Source organism: Artibeus jamaicensis, unplaced genomic scaffold (assembly GCF_021234435.1).
Source record: "Artibeus jamaicensis isolate MK-2021 breed Jamaican fruit bat unplaced genomic scaffold, CSHL_Jam_final scaffold_1964, whole genome shotgun sequence".
NCBI lineage: Eukaryota > Metazoa > Chordata > Mammalia > Chiroptera > Phyllostomidae > Artibeus > Artibeus jamaicensis.
The window spans coordinates 32,582,637-32,601,227 of NW_026522030.1; the positions used below are offsets into that span (position 1 = coordinate 32,582,637).

General features: G+C 41.9%; 1 protein-coding gene across 4 annotated transcripts in view; it reads right to left on the reverse strand.

Moving 5' to 3' along the window:
- PCSK5 (proprotein convertase subtilisin/kexin type 5) overlaps positions 1–18,591 on the reverse strand; it is a 419,085-nt gene that overhangs the window by 233,184 nt on the left and 167,310 nt on the right. For all 4 annotated transcript variants that reach the window (XM_053656428.1, XM_053656427.1, XM_053656429.1 and 1 more), the window contains one exon: positions 8,090–8,302. In XM_053656428.1, the coding sequence (XP_053512403.1) occupies positions 8,090–8,302 (213 nt within the window). The remainder of the gene's footprint in view (positions 1–8,089; positions 8,303–18,591) is intronic.

Consider the following 18,591-nt stretch of genomic DNA (forward strand, 5'->3'; position numbering starts at 1 on the left):
ACACCAGACACTTTCAATGCACAGAAACAAATCCAGAATAAACACTCCAATTGTGTATAGCATTTTTGAGTCTAATAAATAACCATCTCCTGCCAACCTCAAATATGAACAATAAAAATGTTAGGATGTCACATTTGTCATCGGAATTTACCCAATTTATATATAGACAGCAGGTACAGACACCTATATATTATATTATACATGTAACAACAGACTTAAACAAAGCCACTGAGTGTCTTTATATATAAACACCAATTTAGTGGTAAATGCTATTGATAGAGGCAAGCCTGCAGAATTTCAAATCGGCATTGTGCTTTTATTTTTTTTCCAAGCACTTTAACTGCAGGAAACTTGAGTAGTGAGCAGGGGTTGGAAAGGGAGTGAAACAGGAAGGTGATGGAGAGGGGGAAGGTTGAAAGGAGTGGAGAGAAAAGAAATAAAAACATCCTCACTCCCTTCTCATCCTGCCTTAAGTGGAAATTCCAGCTGGGTCATTTCAAGAGGAAGTGACTGTCAGTGGTGAAGATATTTAGGTGTAAATTACCAGAAAGATCTAGGGCAGGGTTTTCATCATTAGGAGAAGCCACAGTATCAGAGAATTTTTATGTCTATCTTTAGAAAGAAAAGGCAAAGACCACCAAGGAGCATGCAATCTTCAAGAAAAATGATGTTCCGAAAACTGGAACCACATGGGGTCACCCCATTAATCATAACTCATGCATACAAGATCTGACACTGTAATTTAAAGCAAAGTTGTACTTGGTCCACATCACGGGGCAGGGAGTCCGGGGATTCTGTACGTGAAAAGGGAACAATAAAGCACTTTCAGTTTAGATTCCATTTGAAAGCACGTCTCAGAATCTGGTTTCAAGCCCGGTGGCACAGCTTGCACGCTCCAAATTCCCTCAATTCACCACCCAAATCAGAAACAGAATTTTCCTCCTCAGAACTTCTCAGATTGCTCAAGAAAATATCATTTCTGTCCATCAGACTGAAGAAAACAGGAGGTGACACCAGGCCCCAGGCCACATCGAAGCTGTCCTGATCAGCAAATTAGATTTTCAGTCTGTCCCAGGAGAAGCAGCAGATGGTCTTTTGGACTCCACGAAGTTAGGGATGTCATCTTTCTCTGGGGAGAAGGGGTGGGTATTGTTCAGGTCCCGTCGGCTTCCTCTGAGAACCACCATTTTTCTCATCCTAAGCCCTTATTTCCTAATATTTCATATTTCATTACCTGAGCTGATTGAATCTTTTATTCCAGCCTGTTGACGTAATTCTCTGGGGAATCTCAGTTCAGACTGACTTTGGCTGTAAGTGACAAGCCTTTATAGCAACCTTCCAGTTAAGAGTTTCTAGCTCCCTGATACCTTGTGATCTGTTTTATTTTGAAGGTGCCATATTGTCTCATACCTGGTAAAGGAGCAATTCAACAGGTAGTTTTAAACATGAAATGATTTAAAATACTGTCTGTTAGGTTGAATTTGTTTCCGGTGTTGGTTTTCATTAGGATTAGAAATGTGACCAAAAAGCTGTTTCAGACACAGTTATGAATGATAAGGAGAGAAATGAAATCTTAAATGTGTCAATGAATAAAACACAAGACGCTGATTTATTAAAGCACAGCGAAATAAAAAGGAACTGAGGACCAATTAATGCGTTCTGTGCTCGCTGAAGTCACAAAGACTGGTGTAAAATTCAATCATTACTGACAAGTCCGCACAACATGCCACTCCTGTGTTGCAGTGAGAATCTGTAAATGTAAAGTGTAAAAGTAAGGTTTTGCTTACAAATGTGAGGCAACTATCACTAAAGAAGGATGCTGCCTTACATCCCTTCTGCATCTCTGTAATGTCTGCCCAGCGCTTGGCACAAAGCAGAGGCACAGTATTTGCTAAGTTGCATTGCTAAAGTCAAGCTCCTTTGTACTTATTTCCTCTACACTTTAAACTCTCCCACTTATCAGGAAAGATTTCAAGGTCAGTCCTTTACTGACTCTGCAAACAGAACTCACACAAACTTCCAAGCAGCCTACAAAAATCATGCGAGTATATGTATGTATACAATCCAGAGGCTAAATCAGGTAGAGCAACCCCTCCCACAGCTGCTATTGCTTTCACCCACTGTACTGCTTCTAAAGCTACCACCACGAGCAACTTGCAAAGGGTAAGACCATGTGCAATAGGTATGTGTGTGTGCTTCTGTGTGTACATAAAAGTACATCTATCCCATGAGAACATTTCAAGGAAGACATACTATTTATTAACTTAGGAAATGGAGGCTTGGAGAGATGAACTTGCCCAAGAAGGCACAGCTACTGGAGAACCGGTAAGTGATAAAGTATTAAATCCTAAAATGACAGGGGCAAAAGAAGCAGAGTAAAGAGTGTGGTCATCTGTGAGAGCAAGGGTGACAGTTCCAGACCACCGCCAGCAATGATGGTGGAAGCTGGGACCCAGCCCAAGTCAGCAAGCAGGCACCGTGATTCTCCTCCCCGCCACAGTCAAAATCAGAACTTTTCAGGAACTTCTTCCTCTCTCTCTCTCTCTCTCTCTCTCGATATCTCAAGAGAATATGTATCAAACTTCCAAACATACTAAACACAGCTGGATTTGCTAGTCTTCTACTCATGAGAAGTAATGACATTGCCTGGATCAGAAGGAGAAACAGAGAGATGCTAGAGTACTGACTCTACTTGAATAATGAGTTGAGTAGTGGGGGGAGGCTAGGGGAGGGAGCGCAATGTTTCTGCAAAAGGAGATGCGTAGCTGCTGAGGAACATTAAAAGCAATACTATAATTCCTCCACATGGAATCGGAGGTTCAGGCCAACCCTGAGATACCCCAGGCAGCAAGTCTGATTTGTACACAAATGAATAAAATGACATCAGGGGAGAGTTGAACAGAGCATATATTCTCTCAACCTTGGCTCATGAAACCCATCCCAGGAGGAAAACCATGGCCCCCGAATTCCAATCACTGAGCCAAATTACTACAAGGGAAAAAAAAGGCAAAGGCTTAACTAGTCCCAAAGGAAAGAGATAATTTAATGATGGGAGTGATTGGGAAGAGATAGGAGCTTTATCTCCAAAACAGAACTTGGCAGAAATTTCAGGATGTGGTGAAGGGTTATAGACTGGATCTTAAATGGTCTTTGACGCAAAGAAAGGTAATATGTACAGCTTTATCATGTAGCAAGATAGAGAACTGACTCCGGGCAATTTTCTATGCTAAACATATTACCAAATACCCTTTGCCTCTCACCACCCATCCATCAGTAGAAGGAGTTTCTCTTAAAGAAATACAACACCTCTCTGTCTTCCTGTGGCTGTATAAAATCCCCGAAGCTTCCATCCTCCCCCATGTCTGATTAGTCACTTATGCCCGATTATTTATTAAGCTCAGGCTCTGGAAGGAACAAAACAAAGTCTTCAACCTCAAGTAGTTCCCATTCTAGCATGAAAAAACAGTCAATACCAAAATGTATAATCTCATGTTCAGTAGCTCTAAGGATACTAGAAAGAAAATTCAATGGGCTAAAAGCAGAGCACGGGGAAGGAAGAGCCACTATTTTGGGGCAGGCAAAGGCGAACACCCTGTCTGAGGTGATATTTGAGAACAGACATAATAAATGAAGTGGCTTTTGGCCAAACAGACTTCGCTCCTCACGGGAGAGTCCGGTTGGAATGCCACACGAATGGCAAGTGCTTGGGAAGTTCGGTGCTGACACTGTGTTGCAGGAGTGAGCACCTCAGATTTGCAGAGTTTTAGGTTTCCGCAGGAGGACCAGTAGTCTGAGGGACTTATGGAAAGGCTTACTGGCATGAAATTCACAATAAGTGGGCCAAGTTGTAAAAATTAATGGACACCTATATCCCAAATACTTTTTAAAAGCACTGAAAGGCACCCAAAAGAAGCCAACCACCATGCCCCCACTTTCCCCAAAACACCATTTTTCATGTAGCCACATACTGGATGTCCCTGAAAAGTGCCCAGGGCATGACAGCACATTGGTCATAAAATGGGCTTGGGGTGTCTTTGTGACTTTGGCTGGAATCTGGCTCTACCACTTACTAGTTGTATTTCTCTTAACTTTTAAAGCTTTAGTGTTCTCATCTGTAAAGGAGGGAAAATACCAGGTTTTCCTGCATAGGGTTGTGAAGACATGATGAGACAATGCATTTGATATACATACTGGCAGGGCCAGGGACACAGTAAAAAAGCAAAAATGTTGAACAAAAATATAGAACATGGAATTAGACATATACAATATTGTTAAAAAAACATATTATTTCACCCTGGCTGGTGTGGCTCAGTGGATTGAGCACAGGCCTGCGAACCAAGAGATCTTAGTTCGATTCCCAGTCAGGGCACATGCCTGGGTTGCAGGCCAGTTCCCAGCGGAGGACTCATGAGAGGCAACCACACATTGATATTTCTCTCCTTCTCTCCTTCCCTTCCTCTCTAAAGACAAATAAATAAAATCTTTAAAAAAACATGTTATTTCAAAATATGGCTTTATAATACATTTCAACTGGCTTCTATTTAGCTTATAGAGGATCTTCTTATTGTAGGAATCTTGATATTTGGGTGATTCATTTGCTGTAACAAGATACACGGCTGTCCCTGATTCAATCTATAAAAGCATGAAGGGAATACCAAGATCCACAAATCCTAAACAGTAGTGTCGGGAAACCAAGAGATGGGAGACTTAGCTATGTTTCGAAACCCAGGGCAAGGTTTTCCAGCTTGCATACCATGAAAGGGTATTGAGGACAAGTTAAATTTATTTAACAAACGTGCTTTCCCAGAAGCAGAGAGTTGCTGCTTCCTCTCTTCTGGATCCTTAGCAGCTGCCTCGGTTCAAATCACAAAGGTGCTCTATGAATGAGGCATGACAAGTGTGCTCTTCTGGAGAAGCTACAAATGACAAAGAAAATGAATGACCCAGGGAACAGAGCCCTGAGTACAAAGGGATACACTGCCATTCCTGGAACACTCAATCACAGACGCCACTAACAGGATGCAAGCATCTCCGAGGACTGCAGGCATCTGGTTCAAAGCCTGATGAAGAAAAGGTCCCAGGCACAACAGAGGACAATTTGTCATTCTGACATCTAGAAGGAAAAGGGGTCAGCTGGACCATAAAAGGCTGATGTTGTTGCCAACTCTATTCATGTTCAAACTGTTAACATGTTCGCAATCAAAGTGCCCTTCTTTATGGGATGGGGGGAACGGATTGCAGTATTTTGGGGATTGGACAAATGGAGGTGCAACAAGCCCCTCTGTTTACAATAGCTGAAATAATGACCACCCTAGCCTCCCAAGATGCAGAAAGTTACAATGACTTAGGGAGGGGCTCACTGTGCTACGTGCTGTGTAAATACCAACACTCCATCGCTCATTCTCTTTATGAAAATCTGTGAGGTTGGTGTTGGTTTTACCTCCACTGTACAGATGAAGAAATCAAGATTCTGTGAAGAATGCTTAGCCACTGAGCAGTCTGAAGCTAGAGACTAAAGCTTGAAACAGCTAGCGAATTTCCTCCCCAGTTGTGCATAATTTGGATATCCAGGCAAAATAAGAGAATCTAAGAGTCAGATAAAGAACATTACCTAACAATTTGCTGCAATGAAATTGAGAGAGACTAAATAAGATGTAGAAACAAGTAAATGTTAAATATATACAGTGAGTCAGTAAAGGTTTTGATATCAGAAGCAGTAACTAGGGAAAAGCAAAGCATAGAATCTGAATCATGGATACCATGTCATGGGCTCCACCTTCCCTCTCCAATCCTATCCTGGACCACCACATGGGTCAGTGCATCCATTCATGGCAGAATCCTAAATGACCACCCATCATGGTGTCATAAAAGCTACCATGCAACTGTGGCAAATAGTGATGAAGAAACCAGAAAGGTCAAGTCTAAGGAGTAAATCTCATTGCAGCAATTTTGAGGCCCCTCTGTCCACATGTGTCCATCTGGGACTTAGGCAAGCCTTCCTTCCTCTTCAATATTTTGCCCATTGGACTGTAAATTTCCCTTAAGGAAGATCATTGTGGAACTTACCACCCTCCCTCCACCCCCACCAGTAACCATCATGTAGGGATAAACTGGACTAGATGGGCATATTTGCTTGGAAGCAATGGTGAGTTTGCCTTAAGATGCCTTCAGACTTGAGAGGTACCAGAAGAGAATCCTCTTCCAGAGAGTTTTCATCAGGCTTTTCATGATACAGAACTGACTGACACCACTCTTTACTAGTGGGCATTGAACTAGGTCAACTAGTTCTGGGAAACAAGGTCTTCATATCTGAAAGCTGAAGGAATATCCCTAGATTATAACATTTCCATGATAAAGGTAACAGACACATCAGAGGATCACTTTCCCATTAAGAAAGCCACAAAACTTGAAACCTTGCTCATCTCTGTATTTTCTCCTTTTATAAGGAGAAAATACATCTCTATTTTCTCCTTTTATAAGGAAAAAAATACACCCTTTTAAAAAGATTTTATTTTATTTACTCTTAGAGAGAGGGGAAGGGAGGGAAAAAGAGAGGGAGAGAAACATCAATGTGTGGTTGTCTCACATGTGTCCCCAACTGAGAACCTGGCCCACAACCTAAGCATGTGCCCTGACTGGGAATCGAACAGGCAACCCTTTGGTTCATAGGCCAGCACTCAATCCACTGAGCTATACCAGCCAGGGCTATATTTCACTTTGTACTGTAGAGTTATGTCTACTGATGACTGATAGAGGTACTTAAAGATAGACCCATGTGTATATCTTTTCATCCAATTATTGCAGAGAAATTAAAGAAATATGGGGACAGACTGGATCTGTATGGGGGTAGGCAGCTTTTATTCAAATCAATTTGCAAAATGTCACTACAGAAGGTCTTAAAAAATAACTGAGAAATAAAACATAAAATCACATAACCAGGAATCAATCCACATGGGTGTGAGTAAAGAATTACAGTGAATGAGGTAGTGTCCTGGAAAAGTGTCCTATCACTGCCTGGAAAAGTCAGGGGCAGCATCAGTGTCCTATCACTGCCTGGAAAAGTCAGGGGCAGCATCAGCAGAGTGACCTGTACCTGCATGAATCAAAGAGACCTGACAGCAAGGTCTGGGCTAAATGCTAAAGGGTGACAGGTATAGCAGCTTAACTCTGCTTTGGAAAGACAAATCCCAAGACAACTTATAAAGCCATGATCAGGAAAAGAGCAAAGTGAAAAGGTGGTTGACATTTAGAGTCAGCAGCCCAAGGCTAGGAAGCCCCAAAGTCAGACCTTTCTTGAACACACATGAGTCAGGTAGTATGCAAAGTACTTTTCATTTGCTTCCTCATAATCTTTGTAATAACTCAAGAAGCTATGTACTATTAAATGTCTCCATTTTACAAATAAGGGCATTAACACAGAAAAATTAAGTAATGTGTCTAAAGTTACCCAGCTAGTAAATAGTTCAACACCCAATGAAACCGACACAGGCTAGTCCTGCAACCTGAACTCTTATTAATCGCTTTGCCCTCTGCCTGGAGAGCAGGGAGTGGATCACACAGGACTTCTGTGCCTTTCATTCAGGCAACAAAGTTTGTGAGAAAATATTAGAAAAGTCCCTTTTGTACAGAGCTGGTTTATGTGCAATAAAGAGTCTACATGAAATTCCGGGTTTTCTTATGTACTTTCGCTTTTCACTCTAATTAGCCATCTTTGGAAACCAAAGCATAGAAGCTAAGCCTTGAAGACAGTAAGGGAACACAAGGACAAAGGCTCAGGGCTGAGAGTCAGAACTAAATTCCAGTCCCTTCGCTGCCAGTAACTCACCAGGTGAAGGTGGACCATTCATTTGTTCTCAATAAAACTGAAGCTTAATCATGTCTGAGGCCATATTAAATGCTGGCATGTCATGACCTAGACAGGCTTTTTCAATGAAATGGTAACATTTCCAAACGCTTGTGCTGAGCAATCAGCTAATAGGACTTCCTATTTCCACATATTACTTGTGCATATAAATTTGTGATTGCCCCTCTGTACGTCAAAGTGAAAGATAAATAAATAAATCATGGCAAGCATGCAGAGGGCACATACTATTTTCTTATCGTAGGACTCTCCGCTGCTGTAGGTGGTGGCCAGGGTGGAAGAACACTCTTCCAGGTACCAAGGCTTCTTTCCACTCTCAGCTGTGCTGCTGATGGAGATGGTGTAGATGCTGTTGGTGTAGCCATCACAGGAGCAGTGGTCTTTGCTCCTTCCGCCATTTCCCGATGCCCAGACGAAAACAGAGCCCAGGCCTCTCCGCCCCTGGTCACAGACAGAAAAAGTGACAAAGTTAAATGATGGAAGACAAGGATCACAGACTCTAGGTGAAGAGAAGATCAAAATCAACAAGGCAGAATCAAGTATTTGCAGGAGGGGCGTGATGCTATTCTAATAGCATGCTGGATTTAAGCTGGTTTTTGAGGTCATAGGAGTTGCTTTTAGAAACTAAAATAATCCGAGTAATATACTGCATGGTGACTATGGTTAATAATACTGCATTCTTTATTTGAAAGTTGCTGAAAGAGTAGATCTTAAAAGTTCTTATCTCAAGAAAAAAGTTGGTACCTCTGTGAGGTGACGGAAGTTCACTAGACCCACTAACAAGATCGTTTCACAATCTATACAAATACTGAGCTATTAATGTTGTGTATTTGAAACTAATATTATATGTCAATTTTATCTCAGTATAAAAGAAACTAAAATACTGGTTTTCCACATGACACAGTCATAGAAGTAACAAGAGTGACAATGATGACAATAATAAGGACTAACATTTATTAGGGACCCATCATGGACCAAGCACAATTCTAAATGTTTTCCATGAATCTGAATAAATTCCTCTAATAACCCTGAGAGAATGGTACAATCTGCATCATATAGATGAATAACTGAGTTACAGAAGTCCAGTCATGTCCCTAAGGTCATACAGCCAGTAAGAGGAAGGACAAAATTTGAACTTACACAGCCAGACCCTAGTGTTGTGGTATTATTAATCATAAATCACCATAGTCATCTAATACTGCTTTAAATGTTTACGTCTACCATGAAGGGGTGCTACTGTGCACCCTCATTTTACATGTGAGGAACAGGAGGTGAAGAGAGGTTGGATATGCACCCCAAGATCATATGGTCAGTCAGTGGCAGAATCAGGAACTATAACTTTCTTCTAGAGCCGGGCCTCTACTGCGCATGGTGTGGGCACTAATCACCAAGGGATGTTAAAGATGCTATTAGAAATACAAGGAATTCAAGGTCAAATACGTTTGGAAACTGCGTTTAGCAAAAATAAACAGGTTCCCTTACTGCAGAACTTCAAGAGTCTTTCATAAGCGGTTGGTCACTGGAAAACTCTAAGAGAGAGCCACAATCTGAAGTAATTTCTAAACACACTTGACAGTAGATACCTTTCGGAATCCCATTCTTTGGGCCAAACCTTGGCATAAACTAAAAGATTTTCCTAAGGTCATAAAATAATCAAGAAGAAGCAAAGTAGACCATAACGACTACCTGGCTTTGGAAGATGAGGTCTTTGGGGAGAAAACAGAGAAATAAGCCTAAGTGAAGAGCATTTTCTGGAACAGTTATAGCTGAACCCATGAAAAATTTTACTATTTTAAAACTAGATGGTACCCCAGAGGACACTGGACCAAATCCATCACTGTGTAATTAGGCAGTGAGAACAAAAGTCACACAGGAATGGCAGGGACCCTTTCGTCCTTCTAGGGCCTAACTTTCTGGCCTTAGGAGTAGGGAAAAGTATTTGGGATGTTGTCATGGAGCCAAGAGAGACTACAGAAAATCTGGAGTATCTGTGATATACTGTCTCTGACCTTAAATCCTTAAGCGACAGAATACTTATGATATGATTTGATGGATATGAACACAGATTCCCTTTTGTCCTTCAACATGGAAAAAGTGCAGTGTGATGACACTGGAATGGGAAAACTTCATGAAGAGAGAGGAAAAGAAACTTCTGAATGCTCTCGCCAGAGACAGCTGGGCCTGGTTTACTCTCTGCCACTTGCCCGTCAAAATATTCACGAAACATAGAAAAAGAGGCTAAAATCCCCCAGCCATCATAAACCAAGGATTACGTTCAACACTTTGGCGATCCCTGGACGCAACTGTCCCTGGTTATGGTGTGGGTGGCCGGACTGAAAAACTCTAGTGACCCACTTATATATGGACTTCAGAAACAAAACATCATAGCCAGAGAAGGAAGAAGGCTCGAGTTCACCACCAAAATGTAACCACTACACCCAAGCTGCTGTACTGTAGGCAAAAAGCCGTCTGGCTCACACGGCACCAGGCGAGATAACAGATGAAGAGCCACAAAACAGTGAGAAAGGACACCTAGCACAACCGCATTTGTGTATATGTGTGTCAAATTATGACTGTGCCTGTCTATAAATTCAGAAAAGATCTTTAAAAACTAATTCAATTTTCAAAGGATATTTAATAAGAAAATATCCAGGAAGCACTTTCATGTCCATGACACAGTGACAAATGTAGGGTACAAAATAATACAGTACGGTCTCAGTTTAGTAAAAACATGTGTGTACGTAAAGAAGTAATGTGTATAAAGTCCTATGCATGCAGCTACCATGAAGTGACAATGTAACAAAACTACACTACTTGGTAAGATTAGGAAAGTTTTTTATTTTCTTTACATACTGTCAGCCAGTAACCATGTATTATTTCTATAAACAAAAATAAGCACATTCATTCCTCTATCAAGAGGGAAAACATCGGAGCAATTCTTAAGAAATAATGTTCCTTTAGGATCAAGAGGGGTTTTACACACAGACGGTCCATTGTACACTAAAACCAACAGAGGCTAACGTTTACAGAAACTCACTATGCTCCGAGCACTGTCCAAACATTATTCTGCACAATTCGGGTCAACACCATCATCATTTTACAAGTGAGCAAACAGGTTCAGAAATGCTCACTAATGCCAGAGCCAGAGGTTGAAATCCAGCTGGAACCAAAGCCTGAGCCCTTAGCCCTTACAAGCAGCCTTCTTCTGGGCAACAAGAGGGCTTATGCTCGCTCTACTGCTTTTAGCTGAAACTCCAATGTCTTGTTCATCGAAGCTTGGCATCAGGATCTAAGAACAGATCAGCCTCCAAGTTCTCTTCAGATTTGTAGAATCAGAACTCAGGTCCTGTCCTGAGTGTCCTCAAGGGAAGGGACATAGGTTCTGACCTCAAAGCCCCCCTATCCCAGAAATCCCAATCTGACAAAGCTGCACTCAGAAGCATGGCCCCGAGCCATTCTACTCTGGTAGCATCTGCAGACAATGATACTCTGGAGGACAGTGAGGTTGCTCAGGGGCCCTCTGGAGAATCACTGGATTGAGATGACAGTTGGTTAATAGGATAGTAAGTTGCTGCTGCCCTGGAAACACCACTTCCATACAGAGATGACATCCTTGCATCAAACCGGTAATTTAATACAAGGGCATGGTGAAGGGAACTGGAAAGGATAGTGTTGAGCCAATAACCAACCCATCCCTGCATTGGGGACAGGCGAGTCCCTAGAGCTGAGATAGGGGGAATAATAGTTGAGAATTGCTCAGGGGACACACCAACCCATATCGGCCCTTCAGGAACGGGGCCAGGGGAATACATACTGAGACCCAGTCTGTTCCTCTCTCTTTCCCATTTCTTGCCACTGTATCCACCTCACTGGCCAAATCCTAGTAGAAGCTAGAGGATCTTGGAGACCACAGCTAGAGGACACAAGAGATTAGTATCCCTCAGCACACAGCACATGGGGAGAAGGGGAAAAGGGACAGGGCAGGTCGAATGGGAGACATCAGGCATCAGCCTTAAGATGTGTAATGGACTGACTTGTGTCTCCCACCTCCTAAGTCCTATGTTGAAGCTCTAACCCCTCAGTATGACTATATTTGAAGACAGGTCCTTTAAGGAGATAACAAAAGTTAAATGAGGTCATAGGAGTGGGGCCCTAATCTAATAGGACTGGTGTCCTTACAAGAAAAGGAAGAGATGCCAGAAGAGCACCCACAGAGGAAAGGCCATGTGAAGACACAACAAGAAGGTGGCCATCTGCAGAGTGAGGAGAGATGCGTCAGTAGAACTCCGTCCTGCTGGCGTGTGGATCCTGGACTTCTAAACTTTGAGCCTCCAGGACCAGGAGAAAATACATTTCTGTTGTTTAAACCACCCAGCGTTTACTAATCTGTTACGGCAGCCCGAGATTACTAATACCAGGTGAGAGGAGGAGGTAAAGGATGACCTGCCCCCCGTCCCCCCAGGGATGCACAGCAGACACTGATGCTGCCACCATTCTACCCACGAGGCAACCTGGCCCCTGTGCATATGTGTATGGTTTATGATTAAAGACCCAGAAATAAACAGTCTGAATTTGTGGGCTGAAAATGACATAAAGACAGCTGCTAAAGATCTATGAGGTTAATCTGAAACAATTAGCAATTCAAAGATTTATTTACTACAGATGCACAGGGAATTTTCATTAGTGTGCAATATTCAGAAAACTAAAACATATGTGGGAAAAAAATCTGGACGTTTTTCCAAAATTCAGAGTGATTTAAGAATTAAACCTTAATGTGGGATGTAGGAAGAAGAGAGGTGGGGCAGAATATTGTAAAGAGAAAAGAATCTTGAGATATATATTTTCCCGAAATGTAGGAAATAACATTTTCTAGCTTGGCAAAGGATTGTGATTACAATTGGTTATTTAAATATGGCTTTGGATGAGAAAAAAAAATCTTCCAATTTAATTGAGTGCTAAGTTAAAAGTTAGTAAACTAACTTAAGGCGGAATATATTGTGAAATCCACACATGACCCACTCGACCAAACTCTAAATACTCTCTTTCATTGCATATTTAATTGTGCATGTGTTTCTTCTTATGTATGCCCTACAAAAATCGACTTATAATACCCCACAGAGTTTTTATTAAAGGTGAAAGGAACTGGATTTTCTTGTGGTTCATGAGGTCAAAAAGGGCTACTTTATTCTAGATTACCAATTAAACCACATACCCCAAGAGCCTGGTTTCAAGAGCTATATAGTTTGATGGAACTACATTTCTTTCTTTAAAATGGCATCGTAACTTTTCAGCCGGTGCAGTTAGACGTTATTTTGGAATTTAATATTACTTTCTTCTCCCATATTGCATAAAAGTTATTCTTAAAGGGCCAGGAATAGGTGACTGGAGACATCTTGGGGACAGAAAAGTTAATTATGGGAGACAGAATTGGACCCAGGGAATAAAGTGGGCCATGTACCACCAAATCCCAAGGGGATTGAATGAGACAGATGTGAGATGATTTTAAAGGAGTAAAAGAAAGCGACATGGCCTCTGAGGGTTAGGAATCTGGAGGTTAAGTATTGTTGTTGTCAGGACAATACTCTACAAAGTGCTAAAGTATCAGGCCGTACTACTCTTACCTGGAAAATAAGCTCGCCTGCCTCTTATTTTTATGATCTACGCCACAAGTCAGAATGTCTGCTGTGAAGAATCCACAGGTTGCACCTGACTTAACTTCTGCTCTCAGAATATTAAATTACTGTATTCCCAGAATTATAAAGATAAGCAGAGGAACCACTTTATGTACTTTAAAAGCAAACTCATAATTATGGTTTATGTGATGACTTGAGTGCAACCCACAGCTGGGTAATTTCACTTGTTTCTAAGCAGAAGTTCTGGGGCTCCAAAATGGTTAACAATGGAAAGTAACAGTTTCCCAAAGATGATTTCATCAGGTAGCCAACACACAAGAGAGTGTCCTCCACCGACACCTGCTGCTGGTCAGCCTTCCATTGGCCCGGAACCTTCCCCCTTGCCGTTCACAGTGTATCCATTCCTGCCTTAGCATGTCTGCTGCCGAAGCTGCCTGTGTAGCACAAAATCTGACTTGCAGGGGCTGTCTGAACATCTCCGCACTGACTTACAAAAACCACTCCGTGGGAGTCTTCGCCATTCTCATTCTCTGTGACTCAGCCTGCCAAAGGATTGTTGACGAGAGAAAAAGACTGAAAATACAAATGCATATTTTCTAAAGTACTTAAAGTGAAGGAAGTCAGGAAGTACTTTGTGAAACAAAATACTGGGTTGGCTAAAAAGTCCACATGGTGTTTTCCATTAAATAAAAGTCACATTTCTCATTTTCACCAATAGCTTTATTGATTTGGATATTTTGAGTATGCCAACTATCTCCTGCTGTTGGCGTCTAGTGGGTAGAGGCCAAGGGTGCTGTTGAACATCTTCCAGTGCATAAGACGGCCCCACAGCAAAGGATTATTTGGCCAAAATGTCAGTAGTACCAAGAAACTCCGCAAACCACTTTGGCGCATTCAATCAGTTACAGCACCTTGTCCGCACACTGCACAAACCTTTTTTTGGGGGGTGGTTTCAGTTGCATTTTACCTTTCTTGAAATAATAAAGTATAATACACTGAACATGTTGAATGTTGCCTTCCATCTTTAATATTAAAATGGCCACACAAAAATTAACCAATTTTGAAAAGTTTTTTTTTTTTAAATGCAGGCTGATATGACAGCTGTCACAATACAATCTAACAAAATGGTTTTGAATGAAGTTAAAGACAACTAAGCACTACTAGAGGGACTGTAGGGAAAAAAACTAAATAAACTTTTTGGCCAACCTGTTATTTCTCCCCACTTCTGTCTTCCGCCTTTTCTCATGTGTGTGCACTCCCTCCCCACCGCGGGCTCACCCACCTTTTCTGCCCTGTGCCAGGTTTCTTGTAACCCGATTTGCTGTATACACAGTAGGCCTCTGAGTCATGTATATTGAGCAATTTTTTTTATGTTGACTTTTTAATAATACGCTGAAAATATTAGTTGCAGTTATCAGCAATCGTATTAATTTTACCACGCACAAATGAAAATCCACTTTGTGTGCTTCCTGAGAATACCAAATGCAGTGACTTTTTGCAGTTGAAAGGAATAGAGGGCCTGATAGTAATTACAGCTGCTGGGGATGAACGTTGCAAGCATTTCTGGTAAAATGACAAAGTGTTACATGTCGCTTATAACCTTCATTTACGGTCTTTTCGCTGTGTCCTTCATGTTCTAGTACGTGAACCAGCAGCACGATGCACTGAATTCAAGGAACCTACAGGTGACTTTAGCTTGGTTTTCTAAAAGGACCTGTCGAGTAACGGGACCAAAGACCAGTGAAAGAATTAATCAACACTGCAGATGCAAAACTTCCGCAGACCCAGGTTCCTGGTAAAAGGTGACTTTTATGTTTGTTGTATGGCTAGCAAGAAAAACAAACAAACGAACAGAGTTGCTTATCCACTACATCTGCCAGGGCCTAAATTCAGGAGCACGTCCACTGGGCAGAGGCTCAGGGGGATCATTCCTGTCATCAGAGCTGCAGAAGGACCGGCGGGGAGCCCATCACATAACACAGCTTCTTACACTTTGAAGGCACAAAGGTGTGACGCGTGGCTCCTGACAGCAGCGTTACAACAGTGGAGATTTCTTTCTCTCTATTTTTAAAATATAGCTGAAAGAGGAAAATCACTCTTTCATGGAGAAAGTGTAGTAGAATATCTAGTGGGAAATAAAAACCAGGTGTGTTTACTAATGGAAGTAAATATACTTTCAAGCGAAGAATTTTATTTCTATGAACCTTTAGATATTCTGGACATTTAGGCACTTCACATAATAAACATTTGGAGCTGAATAAAGTGCTACAGACATTTTTTAAAACTGGACACATCAGAGGTTCTTGCAGTAGAATTTTAAATTTCTACATAAGGGAACTAAGGGAGAAAAGCTGCCACAACTAGTTAGTGGCAGGGCTGCAACCAGATGGATCCAGTCTCTCCTCAACCAATGCCGAACCCCACTGACCAGCAGTGACACTGGGGGGTCCCTAAAATGCTTGGCAACAGGGGTTAGGGAAACGCTGCTTAATTAACAACAGTGGATTAGAGGAAAAATCCCCCCGAACCTCCTGCCCTCTTTTGCTAAGTCAACAATCCCAAATAACTGTCTGCTTTGTATTTTCTATCTATGGCCAGTTCATATTGTTCAAGTCCCCACTTTTTCTCAAACCTTGTCTTCCTCCTCTGACTCACTGAAGCCTCAGTAAGACTACGGTGATTTACTTGTGGCCACTCCCACTGCCCTCCCAGCTTCGGGCCCTGGTCCAGCTGTTTTCTGTGGTGTGGGGACTGCTAACACAGGTGGGGGGGGAGGGACATGCAGATTAGGTGTCTCAATTCCTCATTCCAAGCAGATAAAAGAAAGTACACGTGAGTCTCGTGTGCTCTCTGAAATAAGCACATCAATAATTAACAGTACCAATGCAGCTGTTGTGGGTACCGCCCCCATCCTTGGCGTCCCATCTTGGGGAGGAAAAAACACACCTGCCAAAAGTTTCTACATCTTGGACCATCCCAGGGGAATGGCAAAGTCATCTCAGATTTTCCGGAGAGCCAGGTTTATGAAATTGAGGAGGACATGTCCAATATCCACACTGATTACTTTGTTTGAAACTACTCAGAAAGATACCATCACTTGGAAATTTATATTGAAGAGAATTTGAAAAATTCCTTTCATAGAGAATAAAAACATTGTCAGAAAGGGTATGAACAGAATTTTTTATAAATGTTTAGAAAGGCACTTGGAGAGGAGGACAGAGGGAAACGTAGTTCTAGGAGACACGATGCCTCATCCGGACTGGGCCCAAGGGCCAGCTCAACTCTAGAAGGGCAGGAGGAAGCAAGCCGTCCCTCTCCAAAGCCCGCCATGGGGCTTGACTGTCACTGGCCCCCACTCTGTGAAGCAATGACTTGACCTTCTGTAGAGTCGCTCATGGTATTCAACAAACCAGCCCTCTACATTTTCTTTCCATAAACACAATCCTGATATAAAACAATATTTTTGAAAAAATTACAATTAATATGCATCTTATATTATTTACCAGATTCAGTGGTCCTTAACGATGCACCTTCTCCTTCCTCTGAGGAGACCAGGAGTTGGGCTGAGCACTTGCCATATGAGGTCTCAGTCGGTCTTCACGACAGCTTCCTAAAGTATTATCATAGCTTTTTCTTAGGGAAACGGAAGCTCGGATAACTTAGTTACTTGTCCCAGGTCGAAACTGTAGAGAGAAACCTGAGATTTCAACCCAGGTCTCTGTGACTTTAAGGCCAGTACTTTCTACAGCATCACAGACTGCATCCGGGGAGGAAGGGAAACAGACACCATAGCAGTGAAGCTGCGAATATGCCAGATCAGTTGCCTAGGAGGTAAGTCCTCTACAAATTCAGAGAAGAGAGGGGTCCCTATGGCACGGGCCACTTTCAAACAACCACCGACTGAAGGCTGAGTGAGCACAGCCAGACCCCTCCGAGGCACTTGTGACATGGCAGCAGAGAACGCAGGCTTGGAAGCAAACACACCTAGGTCGGAACGGCAGCCACGCTTCCTAACGGCCAGGTTGCCTACTTTGGCAAGAGTTAGTTTCCAAATCTATAACCTGGGTTAGGCCTGATCGGAATTATTCTGATACCCAACTTAAGTGGCAATCAGAATTAAAAATCAGAATAATGTTTACAATCCTGAATACTAACTTTTATTGTTTTCATCTTAAAGATGAAGACTCTGGGATCAAGTTAAGTGGGAAAAAATCTTCTGTAGAAGCCATATATACTTTACAGTCATTTTATATTATCAATTTGGTTCAATTTATCCCTGTTTATTACTGAGTGGCCTTTCTTTTCCAGCCACCACCATGTTTCATTACTCAAAACTGATTAGCCTGTCCTTTCCGTGGGCTTTCTCAAATCTTCATTTAGAATCACGGAAACTCAGGACTGGAATGGGCTTTAACTTGGCCTAATCCAGCTCCTGTAGGATTCTGTATCGTCCCTATAACAGGGGCATCCAGCACCTACTAGAACATCTCCTATGGTAAGGACGTCACTTACTCCCCAGGGGGCCCAGTCCTCACTAGAAGAAAACAAACTAAAAGAAAAGAGAACAGCCACTGGTACCTAGTTAATCCACAAGGAGAACACAGGGGTTTAGAATGGAATTTGCGAAGGTTAGTATAAACTATTCCGAGCTAAGAATGAATCTCTAAATGAAAACAAGGTGACAAGAAATGTTTAACATTTGTACCTACACAAAGCTAGCAGAAATCTGTGCTCCTTCCCATGGGAATGTATCACAAGCACAGAGTAATCAAAATCTGACACTTGGGTGTCAGATACCTTTGTGAAGATTACAGAATGTGAAACTGCATACCTATTTATGAAAGGCATACATTGCTTTGTTTTCAAAATAGATAATGTTATATCGGGTCCACTTGGCAAGTTATTTCCTAGCTTTGTTGGAACTCTTAAGAAACAGAGTCCCACCAGCATATAGTTAGATCCTAAGGGAGGATTTTTAAAACAAACTTCAGTTAAAATAAAATTTTCATTAAGTGGAACCAATATGAAATAAACTCCCTTGTTTATCTTTGCCTACCCACATATCATTCCAAAGTTTTACAACATGTGCCAACTAAT